Source organism: Scyliorhinus torazame, chromosome 3 (assembly GCF_047496885.1).
Source record: "Scyliorhinus torazame isolate Kashiwa2021f chromosome 3, sScyTor2.1, whole genome shotgun sequence".
Taxonomy (NCBI): domain Eukaryota; kingdom Metazoa; phylum Chordata; class Chondrichthyes; order Carcharhiniformes; family Scyliorhinidae; genus Scyliorhinus; species Scyliorhinus torazame.
The window spans coordinates 108,772,659-108,796,907 of NC_092709.1; the positions used below are offsets into that span (position 1 = coordinate 108,772,659).

General features: G+C 51.8%; 1 protein-coding gene across 5 annotated transcripts in view; it reads left to right on the forward strand.

The window, feature by feature from the left end:
- ttc29 (tetratricopeptide repeat domain 29) overlaps nt 1-24,249 on the forward strand; it is an 830,052-nt gene that overhangs the window by 379,252 nt on the left and 426,551 nt on the right. For all 5 annotated transcript variants that reach the window (XM_072496097.1, XM_072496099.1, XM_072496098.1 and 2 more), the window contains exon 9: nt 8,869-8,992. In XM_072496097.1, coding sequence (XP_072352198.1) covers nt 8,869-8,992 — 124 coding nt within the window. The remainder of the gene's footprint in view (nt 1-8,868; nt 8,993-24,249) is intronic.

A 24,249-nucleotide genomic window follows, 5' to 3' on the forward strand; every position in this document is an offset into this window, starting at 1 on the left:
TGGTGTTACATTAGCCACTTTCCAGTCCTCTGGGACCCTTCCTGCCTCCAGTGATTCCTGAAAGATCATCACCAATGCATTTGACCCAAAGTCGCAACACAATTGAAATTAATAAATAATTCTTAGAAGTTTTCAGCAAGCATCCAGCACGTGCAGGCACAGGAGTCTGACTGCGTGCAGGAGCAGGAGGTGGTGCTGGCCACGCATGCCACCCAGGCCAACACTGCACGGGTGGCATCCATGGTGGAGGCATTGGGGCGACGGTTTCGGCCATGGATCAGCATGCCTAAGGCCTGGGGCATTTTGTGCAGGCACTGGCCGAGGCTCAGGTTAGGGTTGCCCTCTCACAGGCAACCATGTGTAAGAGGCACCTGGACATTGCAGCGGCGCTTCTGAGCATGGCTCAGTCACAGCCAGCCATGGCTGAGAGCGTTGGCGGCATTGCCCAGGCACTGGCCGACATGGCACAGATGCAGAGGGAGGTGCCCAGTCCTAGAGGGAGATGGCGCAGTCACTGGCTGATGTGGCACAGAGCCAGAAGCTGGAGGCACAGTCGCAGCGTGATGTGGCACACACTCAGAATGGAAGTGGTCCACTCCCTGTGCTCCATGGCCGTGAGCATGCAGACCCTGGCCGAGTCGGCTTCCAGAACTGGTACTGCCACATGGCAGGGGAGCCTCGGGGGTTAGCTACGCTTGCACTCCCCGTCCCATGGAGTAGCCCGAGGCCATCGAGCACCCCAAGGGAGGAGGAAGTGATGCAGCCCATACCGGTGACTCCCACAGGGGAGGTGCCAGAACACCGCAGTGCCTCGGACTCCCCCTACTCTCCTGTCCCTGGCGCATCTGGTGGGCAGAGGGCAAAACAGGGTGGCACCACACCACCTGTGACACCCGAGCAACAGCCAGGCCCATCCAGGCCCGGTCGCCCCAGAAGACGGCCGCCAAAGGGGACCCAGATCCGGAGCACTAGAGCTTATCCTGGAGCGGGTTGTCGTCATCTTCCATCCCGTGGACCATACCCGCTGTTACTGCCAACCCAGAGTCCACATCCCCGTTGTGCAGCAGGTAGGTATCACAAAGGAGGTTGCAGGTGGGGGGAGGGGGCGATGGTCGGCTGGATGGGGGAATGGTGTGGTAGGGTCATTGGGCCAGATCCCCATCCCAGTCGGTGAACCCGGAGGCAATCAGAACGTTCCGTGCGCGTTGGCCCTGACGCACATGTTGTGATGCCTCCCGCGCCTGCCTGGGCTCCATGTCATGCCCATCCTCACCCTCTCCAGCAACCTCCTCATCGGACGAGGCCAGGCGTTCATCCTCCTCCTCCAGCACTTCGCCACTCTGCTGCGCAATGTTGTGGAGGATGCAGCGCGCCGTCATGATGCGGGCAACCCTCTCAGCATCATACTGGAGGTCCTCTCCAGCACGGTCCAGGCACCTGAACTGCATCTTCAGGATGCTGAAGCACCGCTCGACTACGTCCCTGTTCGCTGCATGGTCGTTGTTGAAGCGGGTCTCCGTGTCGGTGTGGTCTCCGGATAGGCGTCATCAGCCACAACCGCAGCGGATAACCACTGTCGCCCAGGAGCCAACCTGCTAAGTAGGCAGGTCAGGTGTTTTTCATACATCGGTGCAGATTCGATGGGCTGATTGGCCTCTGCTGCACTGTATTATTCTGTGATTCTGAACTGAATGCATACCTCAGAGTTTGCTAAGTGGGGAGTTCAGTGAGGAGGGGAAGTAGGTGTTCCGTTCCTTTGCGTTTTCTACATTTCTCACCCTGCAGGAATTGGTTCTTACACTACGACAAGGAAAGGAGCTAGCTTTTGGTAACTATCTGGTAAGTGGTGAATGGCTATTCCAGTCCTCAGGTTTAAATAGTGTACAGGCTGGTGGTAAAGTTAGCAAAATGTATAATAAAGCAACATAAAAATGTAAAAAATATAATTAAACAATTAAGGATGGCAGGATGGGGAAACCTCCTGGATGCCAGTGTGATCCGGGGCAAACATGTCTGCAGTAAATGTCTGTAGCTTGAGGAGTTTCTGCTCAGAGTCATTGAGCTGCAAACGTTTTTTCTCAAATTTCCTCTAAACCTCCTGCAACACATGAGGACTGGGATTCTCCGAAATCCTGGCCACGTGTTGACGCCGGCGTCAAAACCGGCACGAGCGACGCCAGTGTCAATCGGCCTCCAGGCCCAGACCTACCTAGGGGGCTAGAATAGCACCGGAGTGCTGTGCACTGCTCCGGCGCCGAAAGCCGGCCCGCCACGGCCGGCGCGGGTCCTCGCATGCACGCCACTGCCGTCTCCGCGCTGGCCCGCGGGCAATATGGCGGAGCCCTACAGGGGCCCGGCACGGAGGAACATATGTCGTGTCCCCCCCGGAATGAGCCCGCCCGCTGATCGGTTGCCCCCAATCGCGGGCCTGACCACCGTGGAGGCCCCCCCCGGAGTCGGCCATCCCCCCCCCGCTCCAGGACGGCCCGCCGGGTAGGACCATGCGTAAACGATGCCGGCAGGCACTCGGCCTGTCGAGCGTGGAGAATCCCCAGGGGAGGGGCCCGCTTTCAATGGGAATGAACGGTGATTCCCGCTGGAGAATCGGCGGCCCAGCCATCTGGGATTGCGCCACATCACGATGCGACCATGCCACCACCTTCTGGGCCAGTGTCGCATCAGCCAGTGACTGCGCCATCTCCCTCTTGGACTGGGCCACCTCCTTCTATGTCTGCCTGCGCCACGCCAGCCAGCGCCTGGGCAATGCTGCCAACATTCTCAGCCGTGGCCTGCTGTGACTGGGTCACGCGGAGGAGCGCAGCTGCGATATCCAGGTGGCTCTGGTATATGGCTGCCTGTGAGGCAGCAACTCTATCCTGGGCCTGGGCCAGCGCTTGCACACAATGCCCCAGGCTGCTGATCCATAGTTGAAACCGTTGCCGCCTATGCTTCCACTGCGGACGCCACATGTGTGGCGTTGGCCTGGGTGACACGCCTTCTGCTCCTGCACGCATTGGACTCCTCCACCTGCGCCTGCAGGTGCTGGATGCTTGCTGCCAACTCCTCATGTAGTCCCTGGCTCTCTGACTGCATCTCCACTGTAGTGGATGTTCCAGAAGCCCGGGACCTGTCTGGAAGGCAGCTAGTTCCTGGTGTCGGCGTGCCCTCTGACTGTCCGCGTGCCCTCCTACTGTCCGCTCCCTCAGGTGCTCCTACCTCCATCTTCTGCACCGGACCAGCTGTGTGGTGCGCACCAGATAGTGTCCCAGGAGCCTCTTCACTAAAGTGCCCAACCGAGGGGAGTGTCTCTGGAATAGTGAAAGATGTTGGAGACAGCTGTGACAGGAAATCACTGTCATCCTCGGTCTCAGGCTCCGGGGTCGCCTGAGTCTCGGGCGAGGGGCTGGTGTTTGAGCTGCTCTCCTCGTCACTGCTTGGTTCAGCGGCTCTGGCTGGGGGAGGGGCCGCCAGATGGACCCGCCCCTTCTCCGGCAGGTTGTTGTTGGTGGAGGATGTGTGGGTGGTGTGGGGTGAGGGTGGTGTAGGGGTGAGCGTAGTATGGGGTGAGGGTGGTGTGGGGTGATGGTGGTGTGAGCGTAGTGTGGGGTGAGGGTGGGGTGGGGTGAGGATGGTGTGGGGTGAGGATGGTGTGGGGTGAGGGTGATGTGGGGTGAGGGTGGTGTGGGGGTGAGCATAGTGTGGAGTAGGGGTGAGGATGGTGTGAGGTGTGGATGGTGTGGGATGTGGGTGGTGTGGGGTGAGCATGGTATGGGGAGAGGGTGGTGTGGGTGTGAGGATGGTGTGGGGGTGAGGATGATGTGGGGGAGAGGGTGGTGTGGGGGTGAGGGTGATGTGGGGGAGAGGGTGGTGTGGGGGTGAGGATGATGTGGGGGTGAGGGTGGTGTGGGGGTGAGGGTGATGTGGGGGTGAGGGTGATGTGGGAGTGAGGGTGGGGTATCGACACACGTGTCATGGGGAACCACCACTCACCGGGGTCTTACTTCCTCGCCCGTGGCCGCACTTCACCTCGGCGACCTCTCGTTCCTCTGGGCCATGGTGAGGGGCCGCAGGTCTGGTGGTCTTATCCCACAGGTCTGCGGTCTTCTCCCACTCCTGACGGTTGTGCACGGCCTTCTCCTGGCGGGATTTGCGATTCTCCGACCCGGCGCGGGGTCAGAGAATTCCAGCCGAGGAAGGGAAAAGTTACTTGGATGTTTTCTATCAGGAAGCAGTCACGCACTTAGAGAAGACTCTTCTGAAGGAGGGTATGACTGCAAGTGAGAAAGTTAATGAGACCCCGAGGGCAGGAGTGTCAGCATCTGCAATTGTCCAATAGGTTTGACATTCTCTCAGCTTGTCTAGATGAGTGTGGGGGCTGCAAGGTGGATGATCAAAAGGTGGATGACCGTGGTACCATGGTACAGGAAGCCATGGGAATGGGGGAGCAAAAAGGATTGTAGTGGTAATAGGGGACAGTATAGTGTGTGGATCGCCGTTCATTCCCGTAATCCACATCCGAAAAAACCCACTCATCCTTGCCTTGGTCAGATGAGCCCTCTGCACCACCTTGAACTGGACCAAACTAAGTCGAGTACAGGAGGACGTGGAGTTGACGCTGCGAAGAGCCTCACTCTACTACAACTCATCCAAAGTTGGACCCAATTCTCCCTCCCATTTTATCTTCACGTCATCCAATGAGGCTGACTCCACTGATGGGATCTGACCATAAATGCTCGAAATAATCCCCCCACCAGCCCCGACCAAAGATAAAATCCTCTTCAACGGGGAGGACGGTGGTGCCAAGGGAAATTTAAGGAAAAATCTTCCTCAAAAAGTCACGAATCTGGAAGTATCTAAATGGTCCCAGGGTGTTGGAATTTTACGAATAGCACCTTAGAACTGGCAATCCTTCTCTCCACAAACACATCCCCAAAGCTCTCCAGACCCTTCCCGATCCACGTCCTAAATGTCAGGTCTAAGGTCATCGGCACACAGAGATGATTACTACAGATAGGGGCCAATAACAACAAGGAGCTAAATTTAAAATGCTGTCTGAACTGCTTCCAGTTCAGACTCCACCACTGGATTGAAGAAAGTCTCACAGGAGAGAACGGAAGTGAAGCAGTTACTAAAGCACCCAAACTCGCAGTCCAACAAGAACTCGCCTCCATTTCCCCCCCAGGTGGAACTCGGATCTCTCAGCCACAATATTGGCAGCCCAATAATAAAGTAACAAATCGGGTAAAACAAAACCACCCGACTTGTCTATCCCTCTGGAGAAACACCCTGTGGATCCTTGGGGTCTTGCCCACCCAAATAAAAGAGGACCCTAACCAACAAGAAAGGATTTAGGGAGAAAGGTGGGGAGACACTGAAAAAGAAATAAAAACCTCGGGAGAACATTCATTTTAATAGCCTGAACCCTGCCCGTCAAGGACAGGGGGAGGTTATCCCACCTCTGCAAGTCAGATTTGACCACATTCACCAGACTAAAAAAATGTAATTTATGGAGCGAGACCCAATCGTGGGCTACCCGGATTCCAGATAATGAAAGCTAGATATGGTCAGGCGAAAAGACAACACCCCGAGATAGGCTCCCCTGCCCAGGGGCTTAGCTGGAAAGTCTTAGCCAAATTCAATGTATATCTAGAGAAGGGTCCCAAACTCCTAAGCAGCTTCATTACCTAATCCATAGTGGACACTGGGTCCGTAATACAAGGAAGCAGATTGTCTGCATACAAGGATACCCTATGCTCCCTCCCTCCCTGACCTATCCCCTTCCATTTACTGGAAGATCTTAATGCTACGGCCAGTGGTTCAAATGCTAAAGCAAATAGAATCAGAGACAATGGACATCCCTGCCTCATACCCCTGTTCAGGGTAAAATACCCCGAGTTCAACATACTACTGCAGACACTAGCAGTGGAAGCCCTATACAGTAGACAAATCCAAGGTATGAACTTTTGCCACAAATCTCCCAAGGATCACAAGAGATATCCCCAATCCACCATATCAAATGCTTTTCAGCGTCCATGAACACGACCACCTGTGGTTCGGGCACAAGAGAGGGGGAAAGGACAATATTTAGCAGCTGAAGTATATTGGCCGACCCTTAACGAAGCCTGTCTGGTCTTCCATGATCACCTCTGGGAGACAGAGTTTCAACCTTTGCGAGCAATTTAACGTCTGCATTCAAAAGCGGAATAGGTCGAAACAACCCACATTCCTAGGGTCCTTATCCTTCTTCAAAATCAGGGAAATCAAGGTCTGCGCAAGTGTCAAGGGCAAAGAACCCTTGGACAAGGAGTAATTGAACATGTCCAATATTAATGGGAACAACTGACCTGCAAACCTCTTGTAAAACTCAATGGGGAATTTCATAGAATTTCATTTCATAGAATTTACAGTGCAGAAGGAGGCCATTCGGCCCATCGAGTCTGCACCAGCTCTTGGAAAGAGCAACCTACTCAAGGTCCACACCTCCACCCTATCCCCATAACCCAGCAGCCCCACCCAACACTATGGGCAATTTTGGACACTAAGGGCAATTTAGCATGGCCAATCCACCTAACCTGCACAACTTTGGACTGTGGGAGGAAACCGGAGCACCCGGAGGAAACCCACGCACACACGGGGAGGATGTGCAGACTCCGCACAGACAGTGACCCAAGCCAGAATCGAACCTGGGACCCTGGAGCTGAGAAGCAATTGTGCTATCTACAATGCTACCGTGCTGCCCCATCAGGGCCGGAGCTATACACGTCTGCAGTAACCCAATGTATTTCATCATTTCCTCAGGGCCCAATGGGGATTCCAACTCCTCCCACCTTTCTCTCTCCACCGATGGGAAGGCTCACTCATCCAAAAATGCCACCATGCAGAACCCTCCCCCAGGGGCTACGAACTATAGCGATCCCTTTGGAATGTTTCAAAAGCCGCATTGACTTTAGATGGGGTGGAAGCAAAAATGCCACCTGAGCCCCTCATCTGTAACAATTTCCAAGGAAGCAGCCTGCCGCCTCAGCTGATGAGCTAAAAGACGGGCGTCGGCACAGGCTCACTGCCTTACCTCTTGATAGTAATTCAAATTGCGTCTGTAGCTTTTTCCTACTTGCAAGCAACTCAGGAGTGGGAGCAAGCAAGTATTGATGGTCCAGCTCAAAGATGGAATCCACCCGCTTCTGCCACTCTGCCTTCACAGTCCTTTCCATGTGTGCTTTGTAGGAAATTATCTCCACCACCCCAATTATCTCCACCCCACCCCCCATTGACCACCTGAACGGGCTCCCACAGTGTAGAAGGCGAGATAGCCTCACTTTTATTGAATTTGATATACTTCCCAATGGCGGATGACATACGTTCACAAAATCCTTTGTCTGTCAACAACGCCGTATCCAATCTCCATGGCGGGTGTTGGGAGGGACCTGACTCTCAGGCCAAATCCACAAAATGTGGAGAATGGTCCAAAATCACAATGGGGTTTCCCATTGTGGCCACCCCACGCCATCGGGAAACCTGCGGCCATTGGTGCACTGTCAGCGAAGTGGAGGATCCCGCTGATAGAGAATGCTGCAGATTGTGTTTGGCCTTAGTAAGATTCTGTAGGTAATAGGAGGAGCCAGGGGTTGAAGCAGTGAGGTGTTGAGTTTCAGTTTTGGGTTTCAGTTCAGTTAAGGATTTGACCATGTATAGACCAGCAGCTATTCTCAAAACAGTTTAGTTAAAAAGATTTTCCCTGTGAACATAACAGCAGTTTGTGAAAAGACTGACAGGTTAAACAGTAGTTGACACAGGCAAGAATTTGCAGCTGGTTCCTGAAGGGTATCTTTCTCGAAATGGTTTATCCAAGACATCTCTTTACAGCAAGTATACCTGGATTGGCTAACTGTATTTACAAGTGGATTTTGGCCTGAGATAGGCTTTGCTTGAGTGACAATAAAATATAGGATTTTGGAGTTAGTGTTTCATGTTATTTTTAAGCATTGTTTAACTGGTAATTAATTGTAAGCTATTATTTTTATGAGGTTAAAGTTTGTAACACTGGGCGAAATTCTCCTACCCGCCCCGCCACATTTCTGCGCCGACCGGCCGGCGGGAGTCTCCGTAACACCGGCCGGTCAATGGGGTTTCCCATTGTGGGGCACCCCCACGCCGTCGGGAAACCCCCGAGCGCCGGCAGAACGGAGACTCCCGCCGGCGGAGAATGACGCCCACTGTGTTCGTTATAAAGTTTGTTTTAATATACCATAATCCCTATTTGTGCTTGGAGCGAAAAATCCTTTCCTCAGCCTTACAGATTAAATAAAATATTGGGGTTTCTGACCGGTATCTTAGCAACAGTTGGGTCTGGTCCGTGGTTACAAATAAGGCTATTTGAGCATAGTAAGATTGCATAAATAACAATGAAATTAATAACCAGGTAATTTATTTTAATTATATTGGTTGAGGGATAAACATTGGCCAGGATGCCAGGAGAACTCTTGTGCTCTTCCTTGACTAATGTCAGAGGAAATTATATATGTGTCTCAGGGATAAAGCCTTGGTTTAACGTATCTTCCTTAAAATGGCACCTCAAATTATACAACAGTCTCACCTCGCTACACTGAAATGTCAACCTAGTTTAAGTGTTCAAATCTCTAGAGGAGGAAGTGTTACTATTAAACCATGGTTGACATTAGTTGAATGGTATTACAAAGATACAGAGAATGCCAAGTTGTAAAACAAAGAAGATACTGAAGTTTATAAATTGCTCATACGTATACTTGTGTAAATTTTCAATTTTCTTTTCGAAATGTTTCAATTTATCCTACTGATTTCTCCACCAAATTCACTTGAATCAATACCATTCGAACATTTTGTTCCCCTTAGTACAGGACATTCTGCTGAAGCTCTTGAATATCTGAAACAGTTTCTGGCCCTGGCAGAGAAAAGTGATGACAAACGGAGTCTGGTGGATGCCTGCCGATTTATTGGAATTATGTATAACAATCTGGTAGGTACCAGTCTACATATTTGGTGGTAGAAGTTAGACCGTATCCCATTTTACAAGTGAAAAAAACACAGTGATCATCTTTGAGATCCAAGGATGCCAGAGGAACATATGACCTGAAATTGGGTCATGTCATTTTTCAGGGTACCTTAACAGTTGTCTAAAACAAAAATTAGGTCCCTGAGTATTTGTCTAATTGTGTAATTTTTAAAACAGAAATCGGACTTCTGGATTCTTCAGCTGACATTGCAAACTAAGTAATGACCACCAGTGAAATATTTACATAACTTCAGAAAGGCAGAGGGTGGCACGGTAGCACAGTGGGTAGCACTGTTGCTTCATAGCTCCAGCGTCCCAGGTTCGATTCCCGGCTTGGGTCATTGTCTGTGGAGTCTGAATGTTCTCCCCGTGTCTGTGTGGATTTCCTCCAGGTGCTCTGGTTTTCTCCACAAGTCCCGAAAGACGTGCTGTTAGGTGAATTGGACATTCTGAATTCTCCCCCTGTGTACACGAACAGGCGGCAGAATGTGGCAACTAGGGGCTTTTCTCAATAACATCATTGCAGTGTTAATGTAAGCTCCTGCTTAAAATGTCCCAATTTCAGCCTACCAAGTACCTGTATGATGGGCATGTAGTACAGCAACTGCAAGTGTGCCTCCTTCCACATTTGTAAAGACAATTCTTCTGGCAACAGGAATACATGGCAGCAACATTTAAAGCCCAAGATGATTGAATCAAATTAGGCTCCTGTGCATTTTACAGGATCTCCAATTCCAGCTCTCTGACCACATCAGGTGGTGCATAGAATCATAGAATTTACAGTGCAGAAGGTGGCCATTCAGCCCATTGAGTCTGCACTTGCACTTGGAAAGAGCACCCTACTTAGGCCCTTGCTTCCACCCTCTCCCCGTAACCCAGTAACCCCACCTAACCTTTCGGACACTCAGGGTCAATTTAGTATGGCAAATCCACCTAACCTGCACATCTTTGGACTGTGGGAGGAAACCGGAGCACCCGGAGGGAACCCATGCAGACACAGGGAGAAAGTGCAAACTCCACACAGACAGTCACCCGAGGCTGGAATTGAACCAGGGTCCCTGGAGCTGTGAGGCAGCAGTGCTATCCACTTTGCTACCGTGCCACCTCTAAGTCTGCTGCATAAAGGCAGACTGTCACCAGAGGCTTATAACGTAAGGGGCACGACTTTGCATCAAGCATAGCTTAGCAAGTGTCTCTCCGCTCTTACCGCTAGCCATTGTCGTGCAGGAAGGAATTGCAGGTTGAGACTCAACCTGTTTGGCGTTATGAACATGACCATCAAGTCCTGGGGTGGGACTCAAACCCAGAGCATCTGGTTCAGAGGCAGTGACGCTTCCCACTGCACTACAAATCCTCCATTTTACAGGACCTGTGACCTGTTGTCCATTATCAACCCCAACAAAAGGTGCCCTGCTCTGGGGCTGGCCTTTGCGGTTCCATGCAACCCTCTAACACAGGTGGCCACTCTGCGGTTGGCCTCTCAGGCTTCTCACCCCGTGCCTCCCCCCCATTCGCCCCCCGGACCCGCTCTCAATGCCCCAGACCCATGATCCGGATCTGCGAATCTCTTATCTGCACTCACTAGCTCTCCAGTGCCCTCTGTCCCATGGAGTCCCTGGTGGATAGTGGAGGCCAGTGCACCCACCTCCAGACTCTCCTTCAAAGAACAAAGAAAAGTACAGCACAGGAACAGGCCTTTCGGCCTTCCAAGCCTGTGCCGACCATGCTGCCTGTCTAAACTAAAATCTTCTGCACTTCCGGGGTCCGTATCCCTCTATTCCCATCCTATTCATGTATTTGTCAAGATGCCGCTTAAACATCACTATCGTCCCTGCTCACAGCACCTCCTCCGGCAGCGAGTTCCAGGCACCCACTACCCTCTGTGTAAAAAACTTGCTTCGTATATCTCCTCAAAACCTTGTCCCTCGCACCTTAAACCTATGCCCCCTAGTAATTGACCCCTCTACCCTGGGAAAAAGCCTCTGACTATCCACTCTGTCTATGCCCCTCATAATTTTGTAGACTTCTATCAGGTCGCCATTCAACCTCTGTCATTCCAGTGAGAACAAACCGAGTTTATTCAACCTCTCCTCATAGCTAATGCCCTCCATACCAGACAACATCCTGGTAAATCTCTTCTGCACCCTCTCTAAAGCCTCCACATCCTTCTGGTAGTGTAGCGACCAGAACTGAACACAATACTCCAAGTGTGGCCTAACTAAGGTTCTATACAGCTGCAACATGACTTGCCAATTTTTATACTCAATGCCCCAGCCAATGAAGGCAAGCATGCCGTATGCCTTCTTGATGTGGAGATGCCGGCGTTGGACTGGGGTGAGCACAGTACGAAGTCTTACAACACCAGGTTAAAGTCCAACAGGTTTGTTTCGATGTCACTAGCTTTCGGAGCGCTGCTCCTTCCTCAGGTGACACCTTCCACAACCTCAGAGGCGAGGTTGCCAGGTTCAGGTTTTTACAAACCTGTTGTAAACTACACAGTTGTAATGTCATGCCAGCAAGGTTGGAACATACAATGAAGGAGGAGGTTACGGTGGGATTGCCTGCTAATGATATGCTAATGTATTGAAATGCATGCAGAAACCTTGTTACATCACTAGCAGGGGGTGGGGAAGATATGAAAGCGAGGTAATAATAATAATAATCTTCACCTGAGGAAGGAGCAGCGCTCCGAAAGCTAGTGACATCGAAACAAACCTGTTGGACTTTAACCTGGTGTTGTAAGACTTCGTAGTATGCCTTCTTGACTACCTTCTCCACCTGTGTTGCCCCTTTCAGTGACCTGTGGACCTGTACACCTAGATCTCTCTGACTGTCAATACTTTTGAGGGTTCTACCATTCATTGTATATTCCCTACCTGCATTAGACCTTCCAAAATGCATCACCTCACATTTGTCCGGATTAAACTCCATCTGCCATCTCTCCGCCCAAGTATCCAAACAATCTAAATCCTGCTGTACCCTCTGACAGTCCACATCACTATCCGCAATTCCACCAATCTTTGTGTCGTCTGCAAACTTACTAATCAGACCATTTACATTTTCCTCCAAATCATTTAAATATACTACGAACAGCAAAGGTCCCAGCACTGATCTCTGCGGAACACAACTAGCCACTCCAATCAGAAAAGCACCCTTCCATTGTTACTCTCTGCCTTCTATGACCAAGCCAGTTCTGTAACCATCTTGCCAGCTCACCCCTGATCCCGTGTGACTTTTGTATCAGTCTGCCATGAAGGAGCTTGTCAAAGGCCTTACTGAAGTCCATATAGACAACATCCACTGCCCTACCTGCATCAATCATCTTTGTGACCTCCTCGAAAAACTATCAATTTAGTGAGACACGACCTCCCCTTCACAAAACCGTGCTGCCTCTCGCTAATACGTCCATTTGCTTCCAAATGGGAGTAGATCCCGTCTCGAAGAATTCTCTACAGTAATTTCCCTACCACTGATGTAAGGCTCATCGGCCTGTAGTTCCCTGGATTATCCTTGCCACCTTTCTTAAACAAAGGAATAACATTGGCTATTCTCCAATCCTTCGGGACATCACCTGAAGACAGTGAAGATCCAAAGATTTCTGTCAAGGCCTCAGCAATTTCCTCTCTAGCCTCCTTCAGTATTCTGGGGTAGATCCCATCAGGCCCTGGGGACTTATCTACCTTAATATTTTTCAAGACGCCCAGCACCTTGTCTTTTTGGATCTCAATATGGCCCAGGTTATCTACACACCCTTCTCCAGACTCAACATCCATTAATTCCTTCTCTTTGGTGAATACTGATGCAAAATATTCATTTCGTACCTCGCCCATTTCCTCTGGCTCCACACATAGATTCCTTCACCTGTCCTTCAGTGGGCCCACCCTTTCCCTGGCTACCCTCTTGCTTTTTAATGTACGTGTAAAAAGTCTTGGGATTTTCCTTAACCCTATTGGCCAATGACTTTTCGTGACCCCTTCTAGCCCTCCTGACTCCTTGCTTAAGTTCCTTCCTACTTTCCTTATATTCCACACAGACTTCGTCTGTTCCCAGCCTTTTAGCCCTGACAAATGCCTCCTTTTTCTTTTTGACGAGGCCTACAATATCTCTCTTTATCCAAGATTCCCGAAATTTGCCGTATTTATCCTTCTTCCACACAGGAACATGCCTGAATTCCTTTCAACTGACATTTGAAAGCCTCCCACATGTCAGATGCTGATTTACCCTCAAGCATCCGCCCCCAATCTCGGTTCTTCAGTTCCTGCCGAATATTGTTATAATTAGCCTTCCCCCAATTTAGCACATTCACCCTAGGACCACTCTTATCCTTGTCCACCAGCACTTTAAACTTACTTAATTGTGGTCACTGCTCCCGAAATGCTCCCCTACTGAAATTTCTACCACCTGGCCGTGCTCATTCCCCAATACCAGGTCCAGTATTGCCCCTTCCCTAGTTGGACTATCTATAGTCCTGCTGTTTTCAGCAACATCTCCCTGTCTGCTCTTCCTCAGAGCCATACTGGCCCTATTCCCTAGTTCTCCCTCAATTTTTTCACCTTCTGACCTATTGCTCCGGTACCCACCCTCCTCCCATACTAGTTTAAACCCTCCCGTGTGACACTAGCAAACCTCACGGCCACGATATTTATACCTTTCCAGTTTAGATGCAACCCGTCCTTCTTACACAGGTCAAACCTGCCCCGGAAGAGCTCCCAGTGGTGCAGATAACAGAAACCCTCCCTCCTACACCAACTGTTTAGCCACGTGTTTAGCTGCTCTATCTTCCAGTTTCTAGCCTCACTAGCACATGGCACAGGGTGTAATCCCGAGATTACCCTACAGGTCCTGTCTTTTAACTTTCTGCCTAGCTCCCTGAACTCCTGCTGCAGGACTTCATGCCCCTTCCTGCCTATGTCGTTAGTACCAATATGTACAACGATCTCTGCCTGTTTGCCCTCCCCCTTTAGGATGTCCGTACCCGTTCGGAGACATCCTGGACCCTGGCACCAGGGAGGCAACATACCGTCCTGGAGTCTCTTTCACGTCCACAGAAGCGCCTATCTGTACCCCTGACTATAGAGTCCCCTATGATTATTGCTCTTCTGCGCCTTGACCCTCCCTGCTGAACATCAGAGCCAGCCGTGGTGCCACTGCTCTGGCTGCTGCTGTTTTCCCTGATATTCTATTCCCCCCAACAGTGTCCAAAGCGGTATACCTGTTCGAGAGGGGGACAACCATAGGGGATTCGTGCACTGACTGCCTGCCCCTTCTGGTGGTCACCCATCTCTCTGCCTTCACCTTGGGTGTGACCACAACCTCAGAGGCGAGGTTGCCAGGTTCAGGTTTTTAAAAAACTTTTGTAACCTACACAGTTGTAATGTCATGCCAGCAAGGTTGGAACATACAATGAAGGAGGAGGTTACGGTGGGATTGCCTGCTAATGATATGCTAATGTATTGAAATGCATGCAGAAACCTTGTTACATCACTAGCAGGGGGTGGGGAAGATATGAAAGCGAGGTAATAATAATAATAATCTTTATTGTCACAAGTAGGCTAACATTAACACTGCAATGAAGTTACTGTGAAAAGCCCTGAGTCGCCACATTCCGGTGCCTGTTCAGATACACAGAGGAAGAATTCAGAATGTCCAGTTCACCTAACAAGCACGTCTTTTGGGACTTGTGGAGGAAACCGCAGCATCCAGAGGAAACCCACGCAGACACGGGGAGAACGTGCAGACTCCACACAGACAGTGATCCAAGCCAAAAATCGAACCTGGGACCCTGGTGCTGTGATGCAACAGTGCGAACCACTGTGCTACCGTGCTGCCCTTGCCCTCTTGCCTTTTTTGCCTTCTTTACCGCCTGCTGTACTTGCATGCTTACCTTCAGTGACTGGTGTATGACGACAACCAGGTCTCGTTGCACATTCCCCTCTCCTAATTTATGGCCATTCAGATAATAGCCTGCCTTCTCATTTTTGCTACTAAAGTGGATGACCTCACATTTATCCAAATTATACTGCATCTGCCATTCATTTACCCACTTACTCAACTTGTCCAATCACACTGAATGATCTCTGCATCCTCCTCACAGTTCACCCTCCCACCCAACTTGGTCTCATCTGCAAATTTGGAGATATTACATTTTGTTCCCGCCCTGGACACAGTCCGCAGCCGCCACGCGAAGTTGACGAAAACTCAGAGCACAAGTGATCCGCGCCGTTGTGAACTTGACCCATCAGGGGCGGAGCATCAGGGAGGGCCTTCAGTTGACGACCTGAGGCTGTTTTGGAGGGGGCGGGGCATCCGAAAACAGGTGCCCCGCCCCCAAATTCGGCATCAAAAGGGATTCTCTGCCCGATCGCCAATTACAATATCGGCATCGGGCAACAGAGAATCCCCCCCAATCACTTTGGTTTCTGCTGGTGCTCGGAGCAGTGCCCAGGAGTGATCCACTCCCCTTCTCCATGCAAATCTATACATGATGGAGAGCTCATGGGCGTCCCCCATCAGATCCCCCAACAAAGACCCCCAACAGAGACCCCCTATTAGACCCCCTCATCAAAACTCCCAATAGAGATCCCATCAGACCCCGCCCCCCCCCCCAACAGACCTCCCCGTCAGACACCCACATCAGAGACTCCTGTCTGAAAGCTGAAGAGCTATCCATTCAGTAGGTTGAAAAATTGTTGCATTTTCACTTATCTTTTCTAAACCTAAGCTACCACAGACAGAAGTGTTCAAAGCAGCAACTGTTATAAGTATGAGCGGCTTCCTCAAAAGCAATGGACTCGAAATACCTTGACAGCCTTTGAAATGCAGATTTTCCATTCAATTTCACACAGCAATACATTGCATTAGCCAGAGATTGGCAGTTTTATTACTCCAGAGACAACTGCTTAGTGGATTGTTCATTGACCTTTCCCTTCATGCTTGAATGCATCTCCATTACCCTGCTTTGTGCTAACCACTATATTTATAGACACTCTTGCTGTGATTGACAGTTCCTCACCACATAAAAAGCAGTTAAGTGCTTTGACTTCCTCTTTTTCACAGCAGGAAGCACTTAGCAGCCTTTGGTATGGTGCCTCTGATGAAGGGGTCGCTATTGGGGGGATTTGATGGGAGGTCTCTGCTGGGGGTATGATGGGGGGGCAATTGGTGGGTCTGATGTGCGGCACTGGGGCTGTCTTATGGAGGGCAGGTGTTGTAAAAGTAGACACCAGTTAAGTTGGCATGGGTGCAGGGCGCAGTTTAGTTATAGGGGCTAGGGCACAAACCTGTCTATATTTGTTCACAATAAACAGCTGTGACCCTGTTACAAACTGCCTTGGTATTCTGTCTGATGGACGTGATGAGTGGGCTGGTCTGGGCTGGCCAGGGGACGGGCGGGAATGGCGGACGTGGCGGGGGGGGGGGGGAATGGGCGGAATCTGTGGGTGGCCTGTGCTTCCCACCCTCCTCGCGGTCCCCCCAACCGTCCTCACCACTGCAACCCCAGGGGTCCGATGGGACAATGTGATGGAATGGCCAGCTCCCATGCAGGGATCACCTAGGTGGACAGTGGAAAGTGTTACCATGGGCAGGAATCAAATGTCGTTGTACAATGCGGATCACCAGAGCTCACCGCAAAGCGGGTTGTCATCATCCTCTATCCCATGGACATGAACCGGTGTTACTGCCAACCAAGGGCCCCCACCCCCACCCCATAGTGCGGCCACTGTGTATCACGGAGGGGGTTTCAGGTGAGGCCTCGCTGGGGGGGGGGTTTGTGGGATGCAGTGTCCGTGCACCTGGCCAGTCTCCTCCCCTCTACCCCCTCTTACTCGGTGAACCGGGGAGGCGATCAGAGTGGCCCATGCGCGTTGGCCCTGGCACGCACGTCATGTGGCCTCCCATGCCTGCCTGGGGTCCATGTTTTGCCCACTCTCTCCCTTCTCCGCAATCTCCTCATCGGACGAGGCCCGGCATTCCATCTCCTCCTCCAACGGAACACCCTTTGCTGTGCAATGTTGTGAAGGACATTGCAGGCCGCCATGATGCTGGCGACACTCTCAGCATCATACTGGAGGGCCCCTCCAGAGCGGTCCAGGCACCTGAACTGCATCTTCAGGAGGTCGAAGCACCGCTCGAGCATGCCCCGGTCTCTGTATGGGCATTGCTGTAATGGGTCTCCGCGTCAGTCTGTGGCCTCCGGATAGGCGTCAACAGCAACAACCGCAGCGGATATCCCCTGTCACCCAGGAGCCAACCCCTCACCCCGGGGTGTCTTGAACATGTCAGGAATCATCGAGTGTGCCAGGATGAATGCGTCGCGTATCGGTTGCAGAGGTGAATGATCCGCAGCTGATGGTCACATATCAGCTACAAGTTCATCGAGTGGAACTGCTTTCGGTTGGTGTAGAGTGGCCTGTCATCTGCAGGTACCCGTAGGGGGGATGCATCCCGTTGATCACCCCCTGGACCCGGGGCATCCCTTCGATGGCGGCAAACCCCGCTGCACAGGCGTCCTGATGGGTTTGGTCCACATTGAAATAGATATATTGATCTGCCTGGGCATATAGGGCCTCCGTGATGGTGCTGATGCACCTGTGCACCGAGGTCTGTGAGATCCCTGACAGGTCTCCACTCGGTGCCTGGAAGGACCCCGTCACATAAAGGTTCAGAGCGACGGACACCTTGGTGGCCACCGGGAGCGGGTGTCCTCCCCCATACCTCAGCGGCGCCAGTTGTGTCACCATCTGGCAGATATGTCACACTCTCTCTCTGCTCAGCCGGAGTGTTCGACAGCATGCCCGGTCCGGCTAGTCCTCGAATGACAGGCGGAGCCGGTACTCACAAGGCCTCTTGCGGCACCTCCTTAGAACCTCCTCCTCCTCCTCAGCCTGTTGGGTGGTTCGCTCTCCATCCTGGGCGGCTGCCGCCTACCCCTCTGCTGCACCCACCTCTGTGGCATGCTCCGCTGCTGCACGCTCTGCTGCTGCAGCTTCCTCCTCCTTCTTGAACAGCGCCCACTCGTACAGCCGCAGGGGATTCCCCAGGGCTACAACGACTAGCAGGAAGGCAACCCTGACAAGCACCGTGGGGGCCTCTGGCCCTGGTGCACACCCCTGATGCCAGGGGGACTGTTGGCTGGCACTGCCCACGCCAGTGGCTACTGTGGGTGTTGCTGTGGGTGGGCCGCCTGTGGGTGGCGGCCGGGTGGGTAGGGGGCGGGGTGCAAAAGGGATGGGTGGTGAATGGGGGGGGGGGGTGCTTGGGTGGGGCACCCATATGGCTGGTGTCACACTGCAGAACCAGGAGTCAAGGTGGGTGGTCAGTGGGTGCGCAGCCAGATGGCCGCAGTAATGGTGGCCTGTGTTTGGACACTACCCCAGTCCCGTGGGGGGGGGATCACTCCGGCCACTCAGCCTGCTCCCCCATTCCCCCACTGCCCTGGCCCTGGCAAGGCCCCCCCCCCACCCCAGCCAACACGCCAGTGTCCAAGCCGGCAGCCCACAGTCGCTCCTCTCCGGGTCCTATCTCCTCTCTCTCTCCCAGTGCCGGCTTGGACGCTGGTTTCATGATTTTTAAAAGCACAAGAGAACCGTGCCATCATGAACTCGGCCCACTAATGACATGCAAATGGTATTTACTGTACGTGTGTTCAGATACGCATTGACGCCGCTGTCAATGAATCGCAATTTGGCATCAAATCGGCACCTGCCACGATTTTGGCGTCAGAACAGATTCTCCGCCCAATTGCCTTTCCCAATTTCGGCGTCGGCCAACAGAGAATCCGCCCTTGGTCTCCGGAACAGAAAATCCTGCCTTAGTCATTTTTTGGAAAACTTCCACCCAGTATTTCTGTGCGCTTGAATTTTACAAGTTTCCTCTTATCCTTCTTTTTAGATATTGGCAGATTGTCAATACTCAGTTTTTTAATCATAAATACAATAACATGGCAGGGGCTGGTTTAGCACACTGGGCTAAATCGCTGGCTTTTAAAGCAGACCAAGGCAGGCCAGCAGCATGGTTCAATTCCCGTACCAGCCTCCCCAAACAGGCGCCGCAATGTGGCGACTAGGGGCTTTTCACAGTAACTTAATTTGAAGCCTACTTGTGACAATAAGCGATTCTCATTCTCACATGCTCAATTGGCTTCATCACTGAGATCTTCCATAAGCCACAAATGGTGCGGTTAGCGACAGAAAGTTGAACATAAAAATAATGTACTGTTGGAGAAATGAATGGGACTAAAAGTTGATAAATACCCTCGACCCTGATAATCTATAGTCCAGAGTGTTGAAAGAGGTGGCTGTAGAGATAGTGGATGCATTGGTGATCATTGTCACAGTCACAGAATAAGAGGTCCGCCATTATAGACTGAGATGAGGAGTATGGTGGGTTTTTTGAACTCTCTACCCCAGAAGCCTGTGGAGGCCCAGTCATTGAGTATGTTCAAAACCGAGATGAAAGATTTCTAGATATTAAAGAGATAATATTAAGAGATATGAGAATAGTGCAGGAAAATGGTATTTAGGTGGAAGATAATCCATCATCTAATTGACTGGCGGAGTAGGCTTGAGGGGCCAAATGGCCTACTCCTGTTCCTATGTGAATATGAGCACGATCAAACAACTATGTCATGCCTGACTCGGTGACGCAACAAGGCGTTAAATCTCATGAGAGGCCTCTCACAAGATTAGGGATGCTCGGAACGTTTCGCGAGATCTAATGAGATCTCGCAAGACATCGCGAACTGGACCTTGCCCTTGCTGGGCGAGATCCAGATGAACATATCTAAATGAGCCATTAAGCTCAATTAAATATGTTGCCGTCCAATTTTCTCAAGGCCGGGAACGAACGGCCGCACTTGGGAGACATCGCCATGGCGCCATTTAGCACTGGTCCACACAAACGTGGACTGTGGTGAATGTATTGCTGTAACAATCAACCGTGTACATATCTGTATTACGCTGGTGCCCATGTGGGCTCCACCTATGGACCATTGTAAGGTCTTACCTATGATGTAGCATGCTGGGGCCTGTGTGGGCTCCGCCCCTGGCTCCTCCCCTTGAGGAGAGGTATTAGAGCAGTCGACCTGTAGGCTACTCCCACTAACAGATCAGTCGCAGGCAGGCACTGTTCTAGTTGATTAAAGCCACAGTTTACTTCTACTCCTGGTTTTGTGTGAATTGATAGTCGCATCAATTTAATCAACTACAACGCCACTATGGAATCGGCCCTCAAACCTGACCGACTGGAACTCGATCCGCAGGCCGCGGAGGCGAAAGAGATTTTTTCGCACTGGCTCCGCTGTTTCAAGGCCTACCTCGCCGCTTCCTCCTCGTCTTCCGTCACCGACGAACAGAAGCTGAGTCTCCTCCACGCACGGGTGAGCCATCGAATCTCTGTTCAACTCGAGGAAGCCTCCACCTACGCAGACGCCCTCACGATGCTAGATCGCCTCTACGTGAGGCCGTGAATGATGTATACGCGTGGCATCTTCTCACCACTCACCGCCAGCGTCCTGGGGAATTGCTTGAAGAGTACCTACGCGACCTCAAAGTCCTTGCACGAAGCTGCAATTACCAGGCCGTTACACTCAACAAATGGACCTCGCCATCCGGCACACCTACGTGGCTGGAGTATGGTCCAACTACGTGAGACAGCGCCTACTCGAAAAAGGTGCCCTAGACCGGGAAGAGACGGTAAAATTAGCCTCCTCTCTGGAAGTAGCATTCCGAAGCCTTAACGCGTGGACCCCCGTCCAAAGAATACCCCAGGCCTGTGCCGCGCGGCTGCCCACCCACCATGGGGGGCTATCCTGTTATTTCTGCGGCCAGCCTCAACACCCCCGACAGCGCTGCCCGGCCCGGAACGCGAACTGCAGTGACTGCGGGAGAAAAGGACATTCGCTAAAGTCTGCCTGGCCAGGTCCAAAAACTCTAAATCGCAGGCCCGACCCTCAGACTCACAAGCCCGCAGATCCCGCAGTGTGGCAGCGTGTCTGCCGGCTCCGCCCTCCCGGACGCGTCATCAGCCTCGTGTTGTCCGTGGGGGCAGCCTTCTTCCAGCCCGCACAGCGCGTGCGACTCATTGGGGCCGCCATCTTGGCCATCCTCGCCCACGCGGCCCAGCCACGTGCGATTCATCGGGGCCGCCATCTTGGACGCCATCTTCCTCATCGACCGACACGTGCGACCAACCGGGGCAGTCATCTTGGGACCGCCACAGCACCTCCGACCATGCTGACTACCCACAACTCAGCGCGGTCACCCTTGACCAGTTGCGACCCAAACACCTCCGGAGCTCTATGATGACCGTCCGAGTAAACGGACACGAAACGCCCTGCCTCTTCGACTCCGGGAGCACGGAGAGCTTCATTCATCCAGACATGGTAAGACGCTGCTCACTCCAAATCTTCCCGGCGCATCAAACCATCTCCCTCGCCTCCGGGTCGCACTCGGTGCAGGTTCGGGGGTGCATTACCGCAACCCTCGCAGTACAGGCCGCTGAGTACGCCAACTTTAAATTATATGTACTCCCCGACCTCTGCGCTCCTCTCCTATTGGGACTGGATTTCCAATGTAACCTCAGGAGCCTAACCCTGAAGTTCGGCGGACCCCTACCCCCACTCACCATATGTAGCTTCGCGACCCTAAAGGTCAACCCTCCCCGCTCTTCGTGAATCTCACCGCCGACTGCAAACCAGTCGCCACCAGAAGTAGGCGGTACAGCATCCAGGATAGGACTTTTATCAGGTCCGAGGTCCAGCGACTCTTGCAGGAGGCCAGCAATAGCCCCTGAAGAGCCCAAGTGGCGGTCGTCAGGACCGGGGAAAAGAACCGGATGGTTGTAGATTACAGCCAAACCATAAACCGGTACAGGCACCTCGATGCGTACCCCCTTCCCCGGATCGCAGACATGATTAATCAGATCGCGCACTACCGGGTGTTCTCCACGGTGGATCTGAAGTCTGCGTACCACCAGCTCCCAATCCGCCCGGGGGACCTGTAGCCACCTAAAATGGCTGATTCCCGATTAATTTGGCCAAACCCCGATGTAAAATGGCGAACTGAAAAGGCTGATGAGAAAATCAGCCAACAGGGCACAAACGGACAGCTGCAGACAGAACAGTGTTTTCGGCTGTGGGGAACTCGGCCCAGCCCGATACCTGCAACCATTAGCAGCACATCAACCCAGACATCTGCAGTTTAATCGGCTATCCCCGGGAACAATTGCAACAAATTAGCAATTGAAAGCCGATCCAGACCTCTCGGCGCCAGCAGTGGCCGAGACAAAGAAAGGTGAACGACCACCCCCCGATCAAGGAATCACCCCATTATTGGAGCATATCGAACCCAGTGATTGGGACCAAGTCCAATCACTTGGGACTAGGGTCAAGGTCCGCCCCTAGAGGCGGGAAGCCCCTGGGAACTATAAAGATAGGGGCCAAGTTCAGATCGACCCTTCTTCTCCTACTCGCAACCTTCGAGACCCTTCGACGAAAGAACAAGTAAGTGTTACTCCAGCGATCGCTACCAGAGAGGTGCTCCAGACTATCGACCCATACCAGCCTTTTTGAATCCCGCAGGCCAGACCCACTTCGATAAGCCATTCGCTTCCCTGACCTGGTGCGCCATCACCAAAGTTAAGTATTGGCCTTTAGTGGTAGGTAATAGTCTAGAGGTAGTATTATTGTGTAAGTATTTATTGCTGTATATAATAAATGATCGTTGATTTAACATTTACTAAGCGGTGTGCTGTATTATTAATCATTACTTGAGCTTGCACCACGTGGCAGTATCAGAAAGATACCTGGCGACTCGTGAGCAAAGGTGACAGAATTAGAGCTAATAAAACTAAGGCTAATAAGAGCAACATTTTGGCGACATCCTGACGGGACCCGATCTAGAAGTGGAAAACCACTCCGGGAGAACCCAAGAGATTTTGAATTGGAATCCAATTGGAAACAAAAAAAACCACAAGTGTTCAAGCGGTTCTGATTAATAATTCATAATTCGGAAGTGTGTGTATGCATGCGAAACTAACAGGGCTATCAGGTAAAACTGATAGATTTTTGTTGCGTCAAAACTGTCGGAAGTCTGTATTTTCGGAAATTAGCGCAAGCCGTACCCGTATTTACAACACCGCTTTAGCCCCCTGTTCCGAATTTAACCGAAGCAAGCAGATGGGAGAGATGGCCACGCGGGCAATGCAACACGTCATGAACCCCGACGAATTTGAGGTCGCAGCGACCAGCAGCAGTAGAGTGGGACAGTGCCCCACTTGGGAAGGGGAAATTCGGAATTATCTCAAGGGCAAAGGATGGCCCATGTGGAATGATTTCTGTAATAATGACGACTCAGGTCCCGGAAGTATAGGGCATACTTGGTGGGAGAACATGACTGAAATCCACAAAAAGAATCTAACAAAAGCGCGCAAGCCGATGGCAATTGTGCCCTGTCTGGCACAATTGCGAGGCACAGAGGAGGTTGTCAGGACGCTCCGCAAAGAAGCAGAGGGCATACATCGTATGAGTAAAGTCGATGTATGCAAGGTGGAGAAAGAGAATCTGGAATTAAGGCGGAAATTGGCAGCAAAGGATGAAGAGGTGGCTGACGCCAAACGGGGTCACCAGTCTTGTCTGGTGCATTTAAGTAGTTTCCAATCCCAGTACGAAAAGGCTTATCAGGGCACGCAGCGTGCAGTCCTGGTAAAGAATGAGACAGAGAAGCAGGTGGAGACGCGACAGAAGCAATGTAGTGATCTCAAGGCAGCCTTGAGAGCGCTCCACACTGCAACCACGGAACAAAGGCAGAGCACCATAGACCATGCGAAGTGCCGAAGCAAATTGCAGACCTGCAATCACTGCTTTCTGTCCAAAAGGGATTCCAAGAAACCTTTGGGGAAAGTTTAGACCAGGAAGACGGCCCTGATTGGGAAGAATTACAGGAAACAGCGCAGAGATATGTTCAGGGAACATGTGCGCAGGGAAAGCCCCAAAGGAGAAAAGCACCCCCACCCCCCACACAGCAGGTAATACAGGCTCCGATGAACCCTGTAACAACCCACCGCACAGCCACATCAGGCGAGGCAGAATTCCTGTATTCCACCCCCCTCACAGTGACCCAATTACAGGACGCATGTGCAAAAATCACACCGTTCCTACCCGCTTCAGACCCACACCATTTCTTTGCCACCGTCAAACATCAGGCGACCATTTACGGCCTGGA